Below are 21025 nucleotides of genomic sequence, written 5' to 3' on the forward strand. Positions count from 1 at the left end.
AGATCCGCGATTACGCCTTTGTGCACTTTGCCAGCAGAGATGACGCTGTGGTCGCCATGGACAACCTGAACAATACGGAGATCGAAGGTTCCTACATCGAGGTGACCCTGGCCAAGCCAGTGGACAAAGAACAGTACAGCCGCTACCAGAAGGCTACCAAGGGCTCGGGCAGCACAGCAGCCCCCAGCGAGACCAGCCAGCAGGGCTATGTGTACCAGTGTGACCCCTACACACTGGCCTACTACGGCCACCCCTACAGCACCCTCATCGGCCCCAACAGAGAATACTTCACCAAAGGTAAATTCATACGGAAAGCACCACAGTGAAACAAATGCTATTATAAGCCAATGATGTATTTCAAGCGTACATACTATACATATGTTTGTATTATACTACATTCAGGAAATATGCTACTGGTCCATTCTGAAGTGCCACCTCTTGAAAACTATAGTAAGGACAATGCAAAAAAAACTACATAGTACACCACCATGTTTAATATGCTAGCTATAGCCACTGAAATACTGCAACCAAAAACCTACATATTACAACAGCACATTCTCATACTATGACTACCCCTATAGTGCCCTCAGCAAGCTAAACTGAAAGAACATCGGCAGAGGTAAGATCATCCAGTCTATAGCAATCACTGCTAATGCAGATCCAATAGATCACAGTTGGACGTGACAAATGAAAGCACTGATCTGGGATGGAGCTGTGATCTTGTAAAATTGTGCCTGACAGATCATTAGTTGTCCGGGTGACGGTTTGCTCAGCCAATCATCTTTGTCTCTACTGTGGGTTTGGGTCTAGAGAGGGAAATGTTAGCGGAACAAATTTGTCATCATCCCATTTCATGTCTAACTTCACCAGGTCCAGATACTAGTCTACACGACTCTGGTCCATTCCTCAACTCATGTATTGCCTCCTTGTTTAAAGAATCACTCCTTCCCATACTTGACTCTATTGGAAAAAAATAGGCCTCCATATCTTACCTTCTGGGTCATGTTGATTTTGGTTTCACAATCTCAAGGACCCAGTCTCAGGTTTCTTGAATCATCCTCTGCAGTGTTTCCCGGGAAATCAAGAAATACTGCTCTGGCTTTTCGGGAGAAACAAAGGGAACAAGTTAAACCATCTGACAGCATAACTGAATCAGATGTAGGTTTCTTTGGGACTGTACCATACCATGATTTTCAGAATCATGATAAAAAAATATTGCTTGTTGATTTTTAAACAAAGTCTAAGCCTGGTGAGTAACCTGACTCACCATTCAATACACAATGCATTTCAATTGTTAGCCTGTTGTAAGATGCCAAGACACTATTAGTCGATTCTGCCAATTTTCAACTGACTAGGTAACCTAATAATAGTTTTTACTAGGGCTGTCAAACAATTACAAAAATTAACTAATTAAGCGTACAATTTCACTGTGATTAATTGCGATTAATCGCAATTAATGTTTTGACAGCACTAGTTTTCACTAGTTACCAAGGGCTTTTTTCCAGATGCATACAGAAAGTGATTTAAATGTAGGCTACATGCAAATCATGGGTTTCCTGTTGATGTTGTAATGTGTTAATTGCCGGGTTAACTGCACAGTCTATGGACTGTGACATGGCTATGGCAATTAGAGTGAAATTGCACTGTTCAGCTTTTATTCAGAATCACAGTCAAAGGAAACCTATCAGTAGAGCTCCCAATTCATATGTCATTTCAAACATTATAAATGCTTGAAGATAAAATATGTCTGTGATGGGACAGCCCTTGTCAAGGTGTTTACTTTAACTTAGTGGAAAAACTTTACAATGATCAGTTTTATTACAGAGCGGTATGATCGTGAAGAGGTACAAGCTTTAAATAAAGATTAAATAAAGAGCTGGAAACTTGAGATAGTTTAGGCGCTGTAACTCTTGTGGCTATCTTACTCATAACTCATTGGAACAACTGGAATTACTAACACTAAATTGGGGCTATATTTGGGATTACCACATTTCAGTAACAAGTCAAACAGTATTATTACTATTTTGATGTTCAGAAGCAAGAACATACTAGAGAGTAAATCCATTTACACAAACACACTTAAGAGACCCTCTCCAACTCCCTCCTCTTACTCTGAGTGTATTGACATCTATTGAGTATGGAAATGTAAAATGGTTTCTTCTTCCTAATTGTGTGTGCATGTGTGTGTGTGTGTATACAGCAGGTGCAGTGAGAGGCCGTGGCAGAGCAGGTGTGAGCAGCCGCACACCTGGGCCACGCGGGTCCTACCTGGGTGGGTACTCAGCAGGGCGTGGCATCTACAGCCGCTACCATGAGGGCAAGGGCCGGCAGCCAGACAAGCCCTACGAGCTCACACCAGGCCTGGAACTGGCAACCATCAACACCGTGGGCATGAAACCAGCTACAAGTTAGTCTGGGCTTTAAATTGCATTTACAAAACTCTGGTTGGCTATTGAAACACTAAAGCTGTATTAACTTAAGGTCTGTAATATATAAAGCTGTGCTCCACGATTCTATTCTAAAACACTTTTAACATTTCTCATTTCCCTTCATGGTCCTCCCCATGTCAGTTTGGTTTGTGTGCTCAGACATGGTACACATAGCAACTCAGCCATACACTATTCAGCCAATCAACAGATTACTTCAGAGACACAGAGTGTAGTCTTTTTGGACACTTGTGCCTTGTGCTCTTGTTTGCCTTCTCTCTACTGCGCCCTGCTGGGGAAAAAAGTCAGCTGTCCCTCACTTCTCACTTCTCTTCGCTGTCTTTCTTCTCCTCTGAACCTCAACAAATTGCACTGTTGTAGGAAAGGGAATTATGCTAAATCACACTCTAAGAAGTATAATCACTTAATCAGCATTAATCCGTAGCTCCCAGAAACAACAATGTGTGCATGTGTGTGTCCAAGAGACAGAAAGTGTTAATCTGAGTCACACTTTACTGCTTTCTCCAACATACTCTTCACTCTTTCGTTTGCTTTCACTATTCATTACTCCCCCTTTCTATTCTGTAAAACCCCACAAATGAGAGAAAGACATGGAGAAAGAGGGAAACAAAACAAAAAAACAATCACATAGTTTGTAGGAGATAATTTGTTGATTTTATCGCTTCAGTTGACAAATAACTATACACTATCTCATTTTGATTAATGCTCAGTATGTATTCTGTAGTGAAATGTTGCATTCTGGTCCTGGTTTACTTTTGCTAATACAACTACTAGAGGTAAACTAGTCCTTAGTTAACTAATCGTTCATTCTTGCTTTGTTTCAGCAGTGGCTATTCCAACTTTGGGGGCCCAGTACCCAGTGTTTTCCACCACCGGGGCCCCAAAGATGATGGACGATGGGAAGATTCATGGAATGGAACACCTCATCAATCCTCTCACTTTACAACATGATCACACCACTGCTGTTCTACCCTCTGTCTCAACACCACCTCCCTTTCAGGTGAGCTATAGATACATTTTGCTGCCACAAATATCTATTGCATGTTGTATACACAAGTTTGCTTGCACAGTAATTAGACAGACTGCTAATTCCTTCTGTCTGGCTCTTACAGGGTAGACCCATAACTCCTGTCTATGCTATGGCCCACAATATGCAGCGCATCCCCACAGGGCTGTATGGTGCAGGCTATGTTCCACTCACTGCTCATACGGCCAACACGGCCGCTCTGGCCGCACTGCAGAAGAATGCTGCTGTCGCTGCGGCAGCCTACGGAGGCTATGGCTATGTTCCTCAGGCGTTCCCCACGGCAACCTTTCAGATGCCCCTCCACGACATCTACCAGACCTACTGATGGAGCCCAGAAGAAGTGTACTCAGCGACAAAATAACCAAAACACTTTCATGAAGAATTGTTTAAGAAGTAACTAAAAGAAATGAAGAAACAGCTCATGGCCAACCAAATCGACCAGACCCTTCCTTGGTTTTGACTTTTGCATTACACAACCGATGTGGAGAAGACCCAACTCCAACCCACACCCCACCCCATAGTGATAAGCAGCACTGCATGTGCATATGAATTATTTGCCCCCTTATTAACGTAGCTGTGAAATCACATTGATGAAGCAACGTGACCTCACCAAACTAGCCATCTCTCACCCAACCCCCAACTGATGAAACCTTTCCATCCAATAGCCCAAATGGTTTGTGACCCTCTCCAAACTATGGAATGTGACCTTAACTCCACCCTGCCAAATCTGACCATTCCATGCCAGATTTAATCTGATCCACATGCCCCCACCCCACCCCGCCTACACACACACACACACACACACACACACACACACACACACACACACACACACACACACACACACACACACAACCTTCTGCAGTTTTGGCACCATGAGCTTTGAAGGAGTTTAAGCATCTATACCGATTGGAAAGCTGTGTTTATGAGCTGCTCTTGGAGGTAGACTTTCCATCATTGCTGTTGTTGAACTTTTTCAGAGACAAAAGTTAGACAAAATAATGTCTTTACAAATATTTTAAGTCTCAAGGAACTACTGACATGAAATGTAAAATTCAAGAGAATTCTTATGTCTTTTTGTCTGCAGTGTTTATGCAGAGATTTTATCACAGAAGATTATGACTTCCACTTTTGAGTCATCTTCCGTCCACTGGATGAACTACTTTATCTCAATTTCTCAATTTTTTTTCTTCTTTCATAGATATTATTGCTATTGCTATTATCATTTGCTGCTTGTTTGGTTTTAACAGATTGAGTATGAAGCTTTATGTACTGGAAAATGTGTCTTGTGAAACCCCATGTCTCTGTTTGAGAACTGGAAAAATATCTAGAAAGTTTGCATAAAAATGCAAGTATGCAAGAAAAGAACAACCAACATTTCAGCCTTTCCATAAACTTTCAAAAGTGCCTGTTTTACTATGACTTCCTAGCCACCCTAACAATTTGTATAAAGAAGCAGTAAACAAAAGGTTTACTTGGAGACAGGCCCTGTGCTTGGCATGGTGTGATGAGACCCCCACATGCCTGTGCCTTAGATAGCGCTGTTCTGCAAGGTACACATGTATTGTGTGGCTCGCCAGCTACAGTATGGCACATCCATTGTCATTCCACCTGAGCTCAGATTATCAGCAGTTTTTTCATCCTTGTGTGGTCATCTGACTATTGTCCAGAAGCCCAAAACAAAATGCTACGATGTGGCAACAGGTCACAAATACTTGCTGACTGAATGATAGCAAGAAGGTTGACACATACTCGTAATACTGAGTTGGTAAGTGAACAGAGTATTTCACAATGTCAAATCCTTGTGAAGAGCACTTTCCCAGTCAAGTGAAGTGAGCCCCTTGTGTTTGTTGTGACATCTTTTCCCCCAGCTGTAACTTCAGCTTGACCTCAGGCAGCTGCAGTGCAGTTCCTCTAAGCTGACCAGCTTCAGCGACTGAAGCCTCCACATGAGCTTATTATTGAGCTCCTCTGGGCTGGCAGCTCACTGTTAGTAGTCCTCTAGTGTATTTTACTTTAGTCACTCCCACTGACACACTGAGAGTTCCCTGTGCGGGCCCTGAGAGATTCTGGAATGCTCTTAATTCGTCCTGCTGGATGTTTAGAAATATATGTGTGAGCAGAGAGTGTGAATGAGTGTGTAGTGTGAACATCTCATTGGCTTGCTGATGTTTCTTGTGTTATTGTTTGATTAAATCTGGACTTAACTGAGAGAGTAACAAATACAATGAAAGAATGAAGAAATACTGGTTGTGTTTCTTTCTACGCTTTCAGGAAGAATTTTATCTCTACATGGTCTTAAATAGGTTAACTGGACCAAAGAAATATCATGGTCATCTTTATACTTTACTTTTAATATTTTCATTTTTGCATTTTTGTGTTTCCAAACCCATGAAATGGCTGTCTGAGGACTGAGCTTTATGATGCCTGGTCACCTTTGTATCTATTTCAGTCATGCTCACTCTGATGTGCAGAGTTTTGGTATGTATCTGTACTTCTGAAGTCTCACTGCTCACAGAAGAGTCCATTCACAGTGAAACTGTTGTGTTGTAGAGAAACCATGTTAGTGACAAGTGGCCACATCACTGTCAATTTATTGAATAACCACTGGCACCTGATGAAGGATCCTATTCCATGGTGTATATTCTTACATGCATGCCTTTGACACACACATACACAAACACACAAACACACACACACACACACACACAGAGAGAGAGAGAGAGAGAGAGAGAGAGAGACACACACACACACACACACACACACACACACACACACACCTTAAGGGCTGTTGTCAGAGCTGGTGTGCCTTGTTGTATTATTGCAGTGTTGTTGAGATTTATTCTATGACCTTTTGAGACTGGTAGACTTGTTTATTATCACAGAGTAAGGATATATATTTAATATATGCTTCAAATATGTTGTGTATGAAGTAAGAAGAAAAGCGATAATATATTTTAAAAGAAATGTTTTTTCCTTCTTTTCCATTCGCTTATTTTAGAGATGAAGCAAAAAAAAACATGTTTGGTTTGCCAAAGTGTCCAAATGTGTGAGCCAAGAGTTTGGTGATGGAATGGATAGTGAGTCGAGTTGAGTAGCAAGCGATTGGCCAGTCTGGTGTGGCTACAAGCTGGCCAATCACGTCTCTATCCCTATTATTACCTCACTCTCATTGACATCCTCCTCACCAGCAGTTTTCACTTGAAGTGCTTATAGTCCCTGTTCTGACTACTTTAAAGAGAGAATGGAATACAAAACGAACAATACATATTTTAGTGAACGTTTTTCAAAGGATTGTAGTGTGTAAGGGTTTTTAGTGTGCCTTATTGCCAAATGTTCTAGAGTTTTTCTTTGTTGAACTATTTTCTATCATGCATTTGTTTGTTAAAAGCTTATTTGGCATTTATGTATTTATAGTGGTTAAGTAGTTGAATAAAGCATTTTCAAAAACACAATAAGTGTCATGCCTGCTTGATTTCAGTAGCCTAAATATATTTGTATATATATATATATATATATATATATATGTATAATTTTAAAAAAGGTGTGTAGCTGTTTGTACCGTGTACTCATTAGCATCTATTTGAATTTCTACAAATCTATGATACATAAACCATACTTACTAGTTAGTCATTACGGTGTGAGTTCCACAGCTGTAGAGAAACAGTTGTGTTAATGGTGAAGCCTTTATTTCAATTTTCAGATGCATGTTATTTCTCCACAGCAGTTTTCATTTCCCACACACATAATCACTGGCCTCCTGTGCAGCACTGTTAACCAGATACAGCTCATCTGTAGTTCTGATTAAATTTGTTTATTTATGAGACCACGTGACTGACTCCGACAGGAATATTTAGTTTCATAATTCATCACAAGGGGGCAGTGTTTCATCATATAGTCTGTAAAGACCAGGAAGTCAATAGAAAGAGAAAAGAATCATGGGATAGTTTCATGTTTTATGTCTCATACATTCTGTTGGTGTAGTGCAAGATTGCCCTAAACTGAATTGGCTTGTTGAGCAAGTCATGACTGCTTAAGGATTGGGAATGTGTGATCCTCTGTCCAAGTTTCTCTTCAGTGTTTGTAAGAGCTTTAAGTGTGTATTATTAATGTATGTTCATGCCAGACAGAGATTATCTTACAGTGCCCAGAGAGAGAGAGAGGCAAGCACACACACACGTGTGGAAACACACCCACATATTAAGTATTAATCTCCCACCTGCTCATGAAGTATTAAGGTGTGATGGTTAGGATCTTTCTAAATGGAAAAAACTGAAGGTGGGCCAGATTGACAAGCTATTCCCAGGAACTCCCAGCACTGTCTTGAATACAGGTGCCCACATACAGTAGCTCTACTGGGCGAGTCTGGCACAAATCAGGCTCACCCACGCCACCTCAGGGCCGGACCTGCTCCTCAGGCGTTGCATTTAAGAGCTCTCTCTGCGTGTGGCACTTAAAGGTGCAGTCAGCGATTGCACAGGAAGTCACGTTTGTTTATGTTTATATTTCAAATCATTAGCAGACACTTTTGTCCAAAACAACGGATATTATATTTTAACCAGAGCCTGATTTGGACCAAAGGACCAAACCAGAGAGGTAGCTTCAGTATTCCCAGAAAATCCACACAGTCCACTTTGTTTCCAGTTATCAGAGCTTGCATGGGCAGCCAACAGAGACCTTTTTTTTACAGTGTACTCATGGAATGAGCAGCTAGCGGATTGTGAGGATATGTTTTCTGAATGTGACAAAAAATTTTATGGGCTTGAAATCACATACAATTGCTGACAGCACCTTTAACAGGCGTGAACAAGAAGGAACTTTGAGGAAACGAAAGAACTGTTTGAAGAAAACCTACAGAAGGAGAACAGCACAGAAGTGCAGAGAAGTTTTCAATGGGCTACTGCCAAAAACCCAGACATTACAAAACAAAGATAATGTACCCACTAATTGTGAGATAATGTCAGAGTAACTTTGTTTGATAGCCTACTGTTACTTACTGTACATCGATCAGTGTGTGTGTCTCTGTGTTTATGATTGCTCATGTAAAACTATCATTTACATTACTTTTATTACCTTTTATACTTGATATTTAACTTGTAAATTGGGAGCTTTACACTTTCTTATGTAATGTACTCAGAGTTCAAAAAATGTTTCAAATTAGGAGCAGTTTATTTTCATTGTAGTATCTGCATCACATCAGCAGTGACTGCTGCTTTACTGAACTCAGGAACCCAGTTAAGAGCCTCTGCCTGGTCGCTTGTTTGAGTTGCAAACATGAGCTATGAGGACTCTTGGATGCACAGTCTAAGAAAGCAACCTACATGTCCCACTTAGGTCAAGCTGCTTGGCCAATGACAAGGATGCTCATAAGGAAGACCATGATGAAAAAGATCCACATAAAAAAACGGTCCATCACCTTAGCGACCTTCTTCCACTCTGCTCCCTTAGCCTGGTGTGACCTTTGCTCCCAGAAACAGTTGGCTATGTACTCAATGTTCCGCACAACCTTCTGCGGCATTCCACAAGAGCAGCTCCCGCGCACTGGGCCTCCGTTGTGATAATTGTTGCTACTTCTGCAAGCACTGTCATGGCTAAAGTCATTGCCTGGGTTGTAGCCATACGCGTGGAGTTTCTCAGGGATGGACAGGTCGCTGGCCTTCAGTTTCTCCTCTAGAGGGTCATAAGCGGGGATGTGAACATTGGAGTCTCGCATGATATGTGGCATGGGTGGCTCCCTTCCCCTCCTGTCCCCACCCCTCTGTGGTCCATTCCTCTGGACACGGGCCAGGCATCTGCTGTCGCTAAGGTTGTTGTGATGATTGTGATGGCGGTAGTTTCCATTGTCATGGTGTTGATTGTAGTGGCTGTTTCCATAGTGACCGTTGTCAAGGTAGTGGTTGCCATAGTAAGCATCATCCTGATAGCCACCTCTCATAGACTCATCGGTGTAGAGGTGGGTGCTGGAGTCCTCGGGTGAGGTACAGTTCTCGCCCACCTCATACACAAAACACAGCTTAGCCATGTAGTCAATGATGAGCACTTTTGCCCAGTGAGGAACGGGCTTTGCCTCCGCCCCACAAAAATGAATGTTCATAATAAAGATGGTCAGTGACGTGGACGCTGTGATCATGGTCATTGTTGCTATATAGTACTTCCCTTTAGGATGGACCATGGGGGGTGGAGAGAGAGAGAGACAGAGAGAGAGAGAGAGAGAGAGAGAGGGAGAAAATATATATATATATTAAACTGGCTTATCACCCACCATCTTGAGCTCAGCTAACAGACCAATCACTGAAAACACACTTACCGATCAGAGGCACGCTCTCTGAGGGAGGCATGCTCTCAGCCACCATGAGCTGGAAGACGGTGAGGGCCAGCAGCACAGTGACCCCGAGCGAGACCTTCTCCCCGGAGTCGGCGGGCAGGTAGAAGCCCAGCGGCGCCAAGAAGGAGATGAGGAAGCAGGGCAGCAGCAGGTTAAAGATGTAGAAGGAGGAGCGGCGCTTGAGCAGCACCGTGTAAGTGATGTCCGGGTACGGGTCCGAGCAGCAGCCGTACATGATGACGCTCTTCTTGGCCGGCATGCCGTGGCACTCCCACTCCACGTTCTCCACAAAGTCGGACAGATCGCCGGACTGCTTGTCCTTGTCCAGGTTGATGTCAACCTGACAGGATAAGCAAACGTGTCATGAGACTTGTGATGTCACAAAAATTGTTTTTTCTTTGACAGATAATATTTTGTCTTGTACAGTATACGGCACTCACATAAGCTGGGAAACGAACTGGATTTATGGCATGTCCAATAAATGCATGCTGTTGCACATTACTAACTCTACCTCAAATCATCAACACATCTTGTGTGTATGGATAGACAAAGTACTATTCAACTAATTAAGCATTTATTAACTCAGGCTACTGTAGGCAGTCCAAGCAAACACTGTCCCACATGGTAAAATGTCATCCAATCAGGCAGGAGGGTACATGACAGTGCCAAACGTCTGTCCCAGGACATGCCCATTCAGCCTCTTCAGTTATATCTATATGGTAGTGGGTTTCATCTGCATTGCATGGTCGAGTTTTTGAGGAACTCTGAATGGTAAGGGTTATCCTGTACTTGAACAGGTCTGCACTGTGTATTTTTAGCAAGTAACAATACTGTAAGTTGGTAACTGTTGTCACAAGACTTAAAGGGATATTCCACCATTTGGGAAATTACACTCATTTTCCACCTCCCCTCGAGTTAAACAACTGAATTTTACCTTTCTCCAGTTCATCCAGTCGTTCTCTGAGTCTGGCGATACCACCATTTAGCTCCAGCCTAGCATAGATCATTGAATCTGATTAGACCATTAGCTTCTCGCCTGCTAGCATCACGTTTAAAAGTGACTAAGATTTTTTTTCCTATTTAAAACTTGTCTCCTCTCAAGTTAGAAAGTGTAATAAGACCAACAAAAAATGAAACGTGGTGATTGTCTAGGCTGATTTGACATGGAACTATACTCTCATTCCAGTGTAATAATCAAGGAACACCATGGGCGCAGCAGCACAATGATATCATGCAGCACCTGAAAATAGTCCCCGTATAACTTCCAGCAACAAGGTTGAGCTGCAGCAGACAAATTGGTTAGTGACTGGATTATTACGCCTGAATGAGAGTATTGTTCCATGTCAAATCAGCCTAGAAAATTGTTACGTTTACGTTATTTATTATTACACTTTCTAACTTGAGAGGAGACAAGTTTTAAATAGGAAAATTACCAGAAATCTTAGTCACTTTTAAACGTGATGCTAGCAGGCGAGATGCTAATGATCTAATCTGATTCAATGATCTATCCTAGGCTGGAGCTAAAAGTGGTATCGCCAGACTCAGAGAACGGCTGGATGAACTGGGCAAAGGTAAAAATCAATTGTTTAACTCAAGGGGAGGTTGAAAATGAGTGTAATTCCGTAAATGGTGGAATATCCCTTTAAGAGGGGCCTTGTGTCTTTACTTTAGGAACTCTTAAAAATGAAAGATATGGCAATAGCATTTTTAAGGACTGGACTTTTAACTAGGACCTCCTTCATAAGCCTTCCTTTCAGCTATTGTGAATAGATGTCATGTAACAACTCAGTGAGATATATTGAGAACAATTCCTTTTGGACATCATTTTTCAGAATGTACTGATGGTGGTTTGTAGTTTGGCAGCGTACCTGATTTCCATTGTATGTCCAGGAGCCAAAGGTGAGGTTGCATTGTTGGCTGTCAAAAGGGAAGTAGGCAACGTCCACCTTACAGGAGCTTTTGGTGATGGCAGGGGAGTCCCAGGTAATCTCGCCATCGTAGCGCAAGACTACATTTGTTTCAGGAGGCCCATCCTTATTCTCCTCATCAGCACTTAGAACATACACACACACACACACACACATGCACACACACACACACATACACACATAACCCAAGACAAGGAAGTGAGGACTGAATCTGTGTATAATGTGTATGTGTGCCTCCATTCCACTGTCAATAGTGTGTGTGTGTGTGTGTGTGTGTGTGTGTGTGTGTGTGTGTGTGTTCAGTACTTGTTGTAAAGTACAATGTCTGGCCTCCAGACGAGTTCTGATGGGATCCTGATGACCTCCAGACCGTCATACTCCTCTTTGTCCCACCGCAGATAAGCATCATGCCAGACCTGACGCACCCACAGGTACGTGGTCAGCACCTGGTTCCGCTCGTCCTAAACAGTCACACACACATACATAAAACCAGAGGACGAGCTGGTTGGGTCATTCACCAGCATACAATGGGCTCCGCAGAAGGCATTATTTAGAATTTCAAGAAAAAAGATTATCTGTCATTTTCAATCAACTAGTTAATACACTTGCTGTAGCCTTATTTATTTGAGGAAGTTCTTTCTTTCTTGTTCATTCATGTCTGAACATGAAATCCTCCATCATCAGTTTTGTCAGCTTAGCTGTCATAATCATATGAACATTAAATTATGCTTAGAAGCAACAAAGTTACATTCATATTTTGAATTGAAGGTTTGAACATGAATTGAATTGTTTGGGGTTCTTGTAACAAATGAGCAAATGCTATTTTTCTGACTATAGAATAAATGTTTTCTATTTTTTTTAAACACATTCTTAACATGTGTAATGCATTAATGAATTAATTAATTCCCTAATTAATTAATTACTTAATTAAGTCATTATTCATTAATTAATCACAGAATACATAAACTCTCTATAGCTTGCGCTCTATTTTAGGCTCAGCACCATCCAACCACACAGGCACACAGAATCACACATTTCAGTTCTCACTGCCATTGCAGCTGCAGAGAACATGAAGCAGGTCACACTGGCTACAGCCTGTGGTTCGGTTATCTAGACCAGAGCAGCATGGCCACACCACAGCAAAAACAGACCACATCAATACCTGTCAGTGCAACGTCCACTGTGTGTGTGTGTGTGTGATTCTATGCGTGTGTGTGTGTGTGTGTCTATGTGTGTGTGTGTGTGTGTGTGTGTGTGTGTGTGTGTGTTCACACCATATCTTTGATCTGGGAGAGTGTGATCTGTAGCGTGACATTGAGGGCCTTGTCCGTGTCGTCCACAGGCCGCAAGGCTGAGCTGTAGTTCTCCATCAGATCGTTGAGCAGCTTCTGCGCATAGCGCCCGTGAGCCCCAACCACCCCTGCAGGGGACAGTAGGATGAGGCATAACTACCATTGGGAGTCTGGGACAGGTACTCCACTGAAAGGTTTCATCAGGTTAAATAAAGAAAGCTCAAGTAACATATCAAATAGAATAGATGATCCACAACTTGGTCCACAAAATTCAAAAATTCAAAAAAGGCAAAAACTCAACATACAATGAAACAAATTTAACATATGATCATCCTTGTCTTTCTTCTTTTAATTATTTTGTATTGCATCATCATTTATGGTTTTTGATGTCACCGTAAGAGTCTTATAATTATTTTATAATTGTATTACTAAACAATTTATTTATCTCAGGTGAGTGAATGTTTTCAGTACAATTACGCAAAAGCATGCACACCAAACCGATGGAATAAAGTCATGTCGTGTTGTGGGGTCACAGCGTTTGTTGTGTGTCTTACCTTTTAGCAGTGCGCTAATCCACACCAGCCACACAAAGATCTTCATCCTGCAGAGCGTTGAAACACATACAGGACACGCTCACTCACACAATCAAGCTACTTGAAGCTAGAGATATCCTTCAGATCTCATGCTGTTTGTTGGGAAGAAAAAGTCTACAAATGGACAGATGCACTCTTTCAGGTTCAACTGGAGCTGACTGCGCAGGGAATCAGCTCAGGTATAGAGCTTTAGTCATTCTCCATGGAACAAGACCTGTGGATATCACATAACACGTACACACACACACACACACACACACACACACACACAAAAGGACAGACATTCTCACATAGCACAGAGCATCTGGTTTCTGCTGTGTGAGTGTATGTGAGATAGAGTGTGTGTGTGTGTGTGTGTGTGTGTGTGTGTGTGTGTGTGTAGGTGTGTGTGAAGGTGTTTGTGTGTGTGCTTGAGTGTCTGCCTGCTCTCCATCACTAGGAACAGGTAATCTTACATGGTTTTGAGGAGACAGGTTACACACCATGAGTTTTAAAACAAGCAGTTGACATGTCTGTGACATGTACAAATGCAGTCACAAGGGGAAATTACTTTAAACCTATATATCACAGGAAGTGAGTATATGCTCTTTGCCCTTGAATGTAATCTAACTTAACTCAAGACATAGAAAAGTTTTAAAACTATGATCTGTTTTAAAAAATGTTACATTTCTTATTGTTGCACTCAAATAGTCCCATCTTCTGTGTATCTGTATTAACTGCCAAATGTAGTTGGACCTAATATATAGATCAGGAAAGTATACTCCTTTACTATAACCCCTTATGAGCAAACGAGGACATACTCTTTTGACATACCCTACATTCCATGTCAGTCTCTCTTTTTCACCAGCATAGAGCATATGGCTAAACAAACATAACTTAATTGTCGGTGCAACAAACCACTTTTTTCCTTTTGTACATCTTCCTTCCTGAGGATGGTCTATGATCTAATGATCTATATTGCTTATTACACATAGCCGATGACAACTGGATGTGAATATCTACGTCATTTGCCCTCCCTACCCAGGCCGTCTCTGGCCTGTGGGCCGTATCTTTGCTACCGCTGATGGAGATAAACACGTGAGCCATGGCAACTATCTAAACCCTCTCAATAACACCTCCATAAAAACCGTTATTAGTTTTTAATAGACTTGTTAATTGTCAGTATACACTCACGTGTAAATGATGTGCTATACCAGAAATGAGCAAAATAATAATAATGCTACTATATGATTCTAATGATTCTAGTTGCATCCTCTCTCTTTTCTCTCCCTCTCTCTCACACACACGAAAATCCTGTATATGAGACAGAAAGAGAGAAACATACCTCACTTAAGAATGTATATGACTCTTTGGCAATAGATTGAGTCTTTGGACTGTGTGTATATGTGAGTGTGCTAGAGCGTTCATGCGGTAAGAAGTCATCACAGGTGTTTCCTGTCTCAGCGAAAGAGCTAGGGCTATGTGGTAGGGTTTGTGAGGCGTGCGTGTGTGTGTGTGTGTGTGTGTGTGTGTGTGTGTGCGCGCTTGCCCGCACCCGCTTGTGTCTGGTTGGGTTACTGATAGAATCCTACTGTAGAGACAAAAGTGTCTCACATTATGAGACAGACAAAGACAGAAACCACAGCTGAAATATAGGCCTCCTTGGACTAGAACAGTTATTTGGCACAGTTGGGTTCTGGAGTTGTGGCAACATTGTGTGAAACCCCCTGCAGATACAAAAGGATGCTTTGCGTGTTAGTCTATCTTGAGTTGGACTTTAGCTTCACTGTTCAACCATGTTTTAATAGTAATACCATGCAGCAACGTGCTACATTTTACAGAATGTTTAATTGGAATCATCATTTTGATGCTATATTGTCATACGAACAACCAATAAACACACTTGTCATTCTCAAGTTGTACAGGCTATGCCCTATAGTACATCTGAGGTCTGGGAAGACATCATCAGTGCCAGCTTGGTTGCTGGTCTTTGCATAGTTTCTGCATGCCTAGATGCTTAGATAGTTAGTTAGTTGCATAGTTTCTGCATGCCTAGATGCTTAGATAGTTAGCTTGTCAGTTGTACACCAAAAATCCTTACTGCTGTTTTAAAGACCTGGCAAGCAACATTAAATGTCTATGTAACATAACCAACCAGTATATGTGGGTGACACAGGCATCCGCCTCACAGATCTGTTTTATGCATGGGGGGAGGTTAGAGATGTGCATAAGACAGAGAAGGTAGAGTGTGTGTCTCTGTTATTTCCATAAACCACATGAGACAAAACTACACATCTTAAATCCCACATCCCTCTGTTCGTTTCAGCTCACACTGTGGTTGTGATAGAGTTCTTCTGAAATCTAAGACAAAATCCTACCCTGTAATCCTATCTTGCGTACTCTTAAAACACTCCACCAAATTACAACAACCATTTCTGTTGCTCAGTCTCGGACATGTGAGCTCTCCATAGACATTTCAGTAGTACACAGCCCATCCGCAAACATGACCTGTGAATTAGTGAACATACAGTGAAGTGAAGCACACACTAACCCAGAGCAGTGAGCTGCCTTGCTACAGCAGTGCTCAGAGAGGGGTTAGGTGCCTTGCTCAAGGGCACTTCAGCCGTTCCCACTGGTCGGGGGTCGAACCGGCAACCCTCCGGTTACAAGCCCGAAGCCTAAACCAGTAGGCCACGACTGCCCCAAATGAGCTCCATAACAAGTTATACACACACACGTTATAGCATACTGCACAGACCCGCTGTCCATGGGTCAGCCATATTTAGCACAAGATACAATTTTTAGAAGGGAAATTTACACCATATTAATGGCAGTACCACATCCTGAATATATGTCAATAGCATGACAAGTATATTCCACCAGTGACTAAAGCAGCCCACCCTTACTCTAATGTGATATTTGACTGTGCTCATTTTGCTCGCTAATGTTCTGTTTTTTCTTGGTGTACTGGCCTGGATACATGAGAAGAAAAGACTAGAGCTCAAAAGCAATTAGACATAGCTAACCTCAACTTAAACATCCTACTATGTGGTAGAACCAACACTGAGTTATCTATTACGACCACCATGGAGCTATCACGATCACTCTCCCTGCCTCTGCATCGCCTCCCCTCTATCGCACAGCAGTGTGACACTAAATGCACTCCTCCACCACGTCACACATGAGATTTGCAGGACACTTCACTTAAGCCACAGCACACAATGCTGTTTGTCAATCTAGATCAGTGGTTCTCAACCTTTTTTCAGTGATGTACCCCTGAGAAATATTTTTTCAGCCAAGTACCCCCTAACCAGCGCAAAGCATTTTTAGTTGAGAAAAAAAAAGACTTAAAACAGAGCACTGTGCCATCCGTGTCTAATTTATTAAACTGTGGAACTGATAAATATCAATGTATGTATATTTTAAAATCTCACGTACCCCCTGGAGTGCCTTCACGTACCCCCAGGGGTACGCGTACCCCCATTTGAGAACCTAGATAATACACATAATGTACTGTTAGAGGATGTTTAACTTTTTAGTCACAAAATGGACAGATACACTGTCGCATGAAATAAAAGACAAAGAAATCAGCATTAAGAACGTGTTACTGTATGTTTGAATACATTACTGTATGTTTTACTCTAATACATACTTTTTCTTAGGACCAAAGCACAACTTATTCAACTGAAAGATAATATCTATCTTGAGGACCTAGCTCTGATGGCCTTCCTGCTGTCAACCAGCAGCAGCGTCATTAATTACGTTAATTATGACAATTCTGTCAGGAAGTATGGAACTATGTGACCTTTAAAAGCTATGGAATTTTTATGAATAATCATTTCCATTACAAAATCTACTGAAAAACTGCACATGTAACATGAAACCTCAATCTCAAAGAAAATCCCAAAGATTCAGCTGAATTACAATTCATAAGAAATCTGTCTGTGCATTGCAGTGCACACAAATTTGTTATACAAATGTCAGTGGCCCCTACAAAAAAGTGCATCACTAATCAATAGGGGTGTAAGGAGACATATATTGCTACCGAACCATTAAGGTACAGGGCGTTAGGTTCAATACAGATGTGTATTGAATGTACTGAATGCAGTCTCAAATAGTAATCAACAGTCTGTTTTTTTATTTTTATTTGAGTTCCCACACACATGTTAATTGATACCTTTTCAAAATACTAATTCTGCTTAGCATCAGCATATTGTCAGCAAATGTTAGGTTACCAGTACTTACAGGCTTGCTGTACCGAAAATGAACCTAACCATGACTTCAACACAGAGGTACAAATCATGATTTTTGTGTACCGTTACACCCCTACTAATCAATAACGATGCAGATATCCGTTTTATGCCATACTGTTACATTTCATTATACTTCACTTCAAATTGTGCCAAACTCAGTGAAATAATTACTCTGTTTATTCAGGTGAGCAATCATTTAACTCCAAAAGACATATATTTCTAAAAATCATATAGTGCTTTCACGAAAACAGGAATATTTTAATACTTTGGTCCATTTTCAAGTCCATTCTCCTTCCGTAACATTATATTTAATTTTTTGATAAAATAACCGAAAACAGATCCATTGATTACATTTACAGTCCATTGATTACATTTCTGTTGTTGATTTTGTTGTTTTCATTTAAATGCCATTTTATCCTGTTTAAACTCTGTGTGGGGAATCAATCTATGAGTATTTCACATAAACTATGCTCTGAAAATGAAAGTTTAATTTGAGTTGCTGTATTTTCATAGATTGATTTAAACAATTCATCTGATGAATTTTAATCAATCACTCTCCAAGAACACAAAGTCAGTCTTGAGAGGGAGTTTCACTGGTGAAACAGACATGACAACATTGGGGAGTTCAAAAGTGAACCATAAGCATTTAGGCTCATTTTTCTTCTCAGTAAAACTTGTTCTTCACGTTCATCTGAAGATCAATTGATTTAGTGTCTATAAACATACAACTGGAAAGCTCTGAGCATAGCTCTGTGCATGCTCGTGTTTGAGAGTGACATCTTAATGAGGTACGCCAACAAGTCAGGGTTACGAAGTCTTGCAGAGGTCAAAGCTGAAGAGGCGGCGGCGCGAGCGCTTCTTGGACTGGTTGACTGCTGTCCTCACAGCACACTCAAACACCTGCTGGACACCACGGTTGCTAAGCGCAGAGCACTCCAGGTAGCCCCTGGCTCGGATCTCCTGGGCCAGCCGCTTCCCATCTGCTGCGGAGTAACAACTACCCCGGTGAGGTCCCATCTCACGCTGGTCTGTCTGTGTGGCCACTACAAGCACTGGGACACGAGGAAGATGCTCTCGAACCTCCGCTATCCACTTCTGCCGCACACTAGCAAAAGATGGCGGTTTGGCCACTGAGTAACAAATAAGGACCACGTCTGCCTGTTGGTAGGACATAGGCCGAACATGCCGAAAGGTGTCATTTCCAGCCGTATCCCACAATCCCAAGCTGATCTGCACACCATCCATGAACACCTCTACTCCTGTGTTGTCATAAATGGTGGGTTTATACATTTCTGGAAAAGTCTCAGAGGTGAAGCGAACAAGTAGAGCAGTCTTCCCGACTGCGCTGTCCCCTACCAGAACACACTTAATGGAGTTCATGATTGACACACCGAGGAATAACTGGTAACACCACCGTGATCTTTAGTCCTGAGGGGAGAGCTGGCCGAGAGCTCAGAGGCTGGGATCAATGCTGCACATGATGGACACTGCCTTGTCCAAGTCTCATCTGTTCAGCTGGTTAAAATGTTCAAGTCAAAGAGCAGACGCTCAGCTTGGCCCTCCCAGTGTCTACCTTATGTGCTATACAGGGTTCCTTTTTGGCATCTTGCTTCACATAACAGTCAAGACACCTGGAGACCGAAAAAGTGAGAGAGGAGAAAGGTAGAAATATAGACTGTTTAAAAAGATGAATACTTCAAGAACATCAAAGAAGCATAATCAGTGAACAAAATCTGGCATTTCTGCTCTCTACAGGGACATTGTACACATTGTAGAAAACAGATGTCGCAGTCGTTAAACTGAACGACCACAAAACATTGATATGTTAAATGCAGTGCTTTGCAAAAATGTTTGTAGGCCTAATCATAATCTCTGAATGTAATATATAAATGGCTTCAATAAAGCGTTTGCTTATAAAATGTGTTTTTTAAACCAAATTGTTTCATAACCTTATTTGGTGAAATTGTAAGGAACTGTTTCTGTTGAGTTCCTAAAGATACTTATTCTATATTCGTTCAATGTTTGTGTCTTATTACCTTTCACTAACCAAGGACATACAAAGGAATAAACTGGTAGGCCTATATGTTAATGGAAATAGAATCAGGCTTATCCAAAGGGACTAAACAGATATCCAAAGCATCCACAAACTTAAAGGATATTATCAATATACTTTTAAAAAATGAATAGATCAACAAAATGCAGTGGTTTGTTTTTTGATTGTTTTTATCTTAACTTTACGCTGTTCTATCTTTAGGCCTACTTTGCCTTTTCACCAAAGGGCGTCATCACTCACAGGCAAAACGAAATACGTCTGTAAGATCCCAAAAGGCCTAGGCCGAAGACTCGCACCATTTCGATTAACTTCATACCAACATAAACTTGTGGCCTATAGTATAAGTATTTCAAACTATTACAAATAGCAGCCTAACTTTGCTAAATGTGTGTGAAAACAAAATATTAGCCTACAAGCCAATTTTTCTTACCACGTCAGTGTTCGATGAACAAACTGCTTGAGAAACGGACAGATGAAATATTGGTTCTGATCAAAAATATAGGCCTAAGTGTTAAAAATGATAAGCCCCTTTACCTAAATTGAAAGCAACGCAAAACTTCACTGACTAAACATAAACCTTCCAGTGAATTTAGGCTTACTTAATCTAAAAATACCTGAGATGATGTAGTCGTTAGTCACAACGCGAATGAAGGAACTAGGCAATGTATCACTTCCATCTGATGTAAAGGAAGTATTTTTCTTAAGAACTTTTGTGTGCATCCGCTGGGGCGTGTGCATCTGAGGCGGGGGTGTTTTTTTTTATGTATCTGTATCCTTCTCTCACACGTGTGTAAAACTGTAGCCTAAATTGATACCATGAAATGACATGATCCGTCAAAAATTATCATTAGCCTACAAAAAAAAATGGATTATAGGCCTACCTTAGTTAGAGCTTGCACCTTCTGAGTAGGCCCACGTTCACTTAGGAGCTAAATAAAATGAGGTTAAATGAGTCCTCCGTACATATTTCTCAATTTCTAGAAGAAAATTGAGAAGAAAAGAAGAAGAAAAGTGTCAACCAATAGGCCTACATAGACTAATGTGATCCCATAGTGTGTTCCGCTACTCTTCAGTAGCCTATAGACCCCGCATAGTAGGCTACCAGAGCCGTAGGCCACATGTCTCTAC

At 41.4% G+C, this 21025-nt stretch overlaps 3 protein-coding genes across 11 annotated transcripts in view; 1 reads left to right on the plus strand and 2 right to left on the minus strand.

Moving 5' to 3' along the window:
• Positions 1-6929, plus strand: part of rbm47 (RNA binding motif protein 47) — a 20370-nt gene extending 13441 nt beyond the window's left edge. For 4 of the 7 annotated variants that reach the window (XM_042092439.1, XM_042092449.1, XM_042092467.1 and 1 more), the window contains 5 exons: positions 1-297; positions 403-450; positions 2201-2407; positions 3272-3447; positions 3560-6929. The exon at positions 1-297 is cut by the window's left edge and continues 175 nt beyond it. In XM_042092439.1, the coding sequence (XP_041948373.1) occupies positions 1-297; positions 403-450; positions 2201-2407; positions 3272-3447; positions 3560-3799 (968 nt within the window). In that variant the 3' untranslated portion in view covers positions 3800-6929. The remainder of the gene's footprint in view (positions 298-402; positions 451-2200; positions 2408-3271; positions 3448-3559) is intronic. The other 3 variants (XM_042092457.1, XM_042092486.1, XM_042092461.1) reach the window with 3 other exon arrangements.
• A 1717-nt stretch (positions 6930-8646) lies between these two features.
• Positions 8647-17918, minus strand: chrna9a (cholinergic receptor, nicotinic, alpha 9a). The gene is made up of 7 exons (XM_042107540.1): positions 17030-17918; positions 13574-13620; positions 13002-13147; positions 12034-12188; positions 11668-11851; positions 9782-10139; positions 8647-9630 (listed from the first exon to the last, which is right to left on the minus strand). Exons 2-7 carry the CDS (start codon positions 13617-13619, stop codon positions 8810-8812), a joined length of 1710 nt encoding a protein of 569 aa, XP_041963474.1. The 5' UTR covers position 13620; positions 17030-17918; the 3' UTR covers positions 8647-8809.
• Positions 17919-18006: 88 nt separating this feature from the next.
• On the minus strand, positions 18007-20959 carry rhoh (ras homolog family member H). 3 transcript variants are annotated; one of them, XM_042107546.1, is made up of 2 exons: positions 20779-20959; positions 18007-19475 (listed from the first exon to the last, which is right to left on the minus strand). In XM_042107546.1, the coding sequence occupies exon 2, from the start codon at positions 19222-19224 to the stop codon at positions 18652-18654; it is 573 nt and encodes a 190-aa protein (XP_041963480.1). In that variant the 5' UTR covers positions 19225-19475; positions 20779-20959; the 3' UTR covers positions 18007-18651. The 3 variants fall into 3 exon arrangements, with proteins under 3 accessions (XP_041963480.1, XP_041963484.1, XP_041963479.1); XM_042107550.1 differs by lacking the exon at positions 20779-20959 and adding an exon at positions 20512-20630; XM_042107545.1 differs by lacking the exon at positions 20779-20959 and adding an exon at positions 20328-20575.
• Positions 20960-21025: the final 66 nt, after the last annotated feature.

Source organism: Alosa sapidissima, chromosome 1, assembly GCF_018492685.1.
Source record: "Alosa sapidissima isolate fAloSap1 chromosome 1, fAloSap1.pri, whole genome shotgun sequence".
Lineage (NCBI taxonomy): Eukaryota > Metazoa > Chordata > Actinopteri > Clupeiformes > Clupeidae > Alosa > Alosa sapidissima.

Coding starts and splice junctions, on each gene's coding strand:
- chrna9a (XM_042107540.1), bottom strand. CDS start 13,619: ATGAAGATCTTTGTGTGGCTGGTGTGGATTAGCGCACTGCTAAAAG. Junction 11,852..12,033: donor GACATTGTACTTTACAACAA/GTACTGAACACA, acceptor GTATGTTCTAAG/TGCTGATGAGGAGAATAAGG. Junction 9,631..9,781: donor AGAGAGCGTGCCTCTGATCG/GTAAGTGTGTTT, acceptor TCCATCCTAAAG/GGAAGTACTATATAGCAACA.
- rhoh (XM_042107546.1), bottom strand. CDS start 19,224: ATGAACTCCATTAAGTGTGTTCTGGTAGGGGACAGCGCAGTCGGGAAG.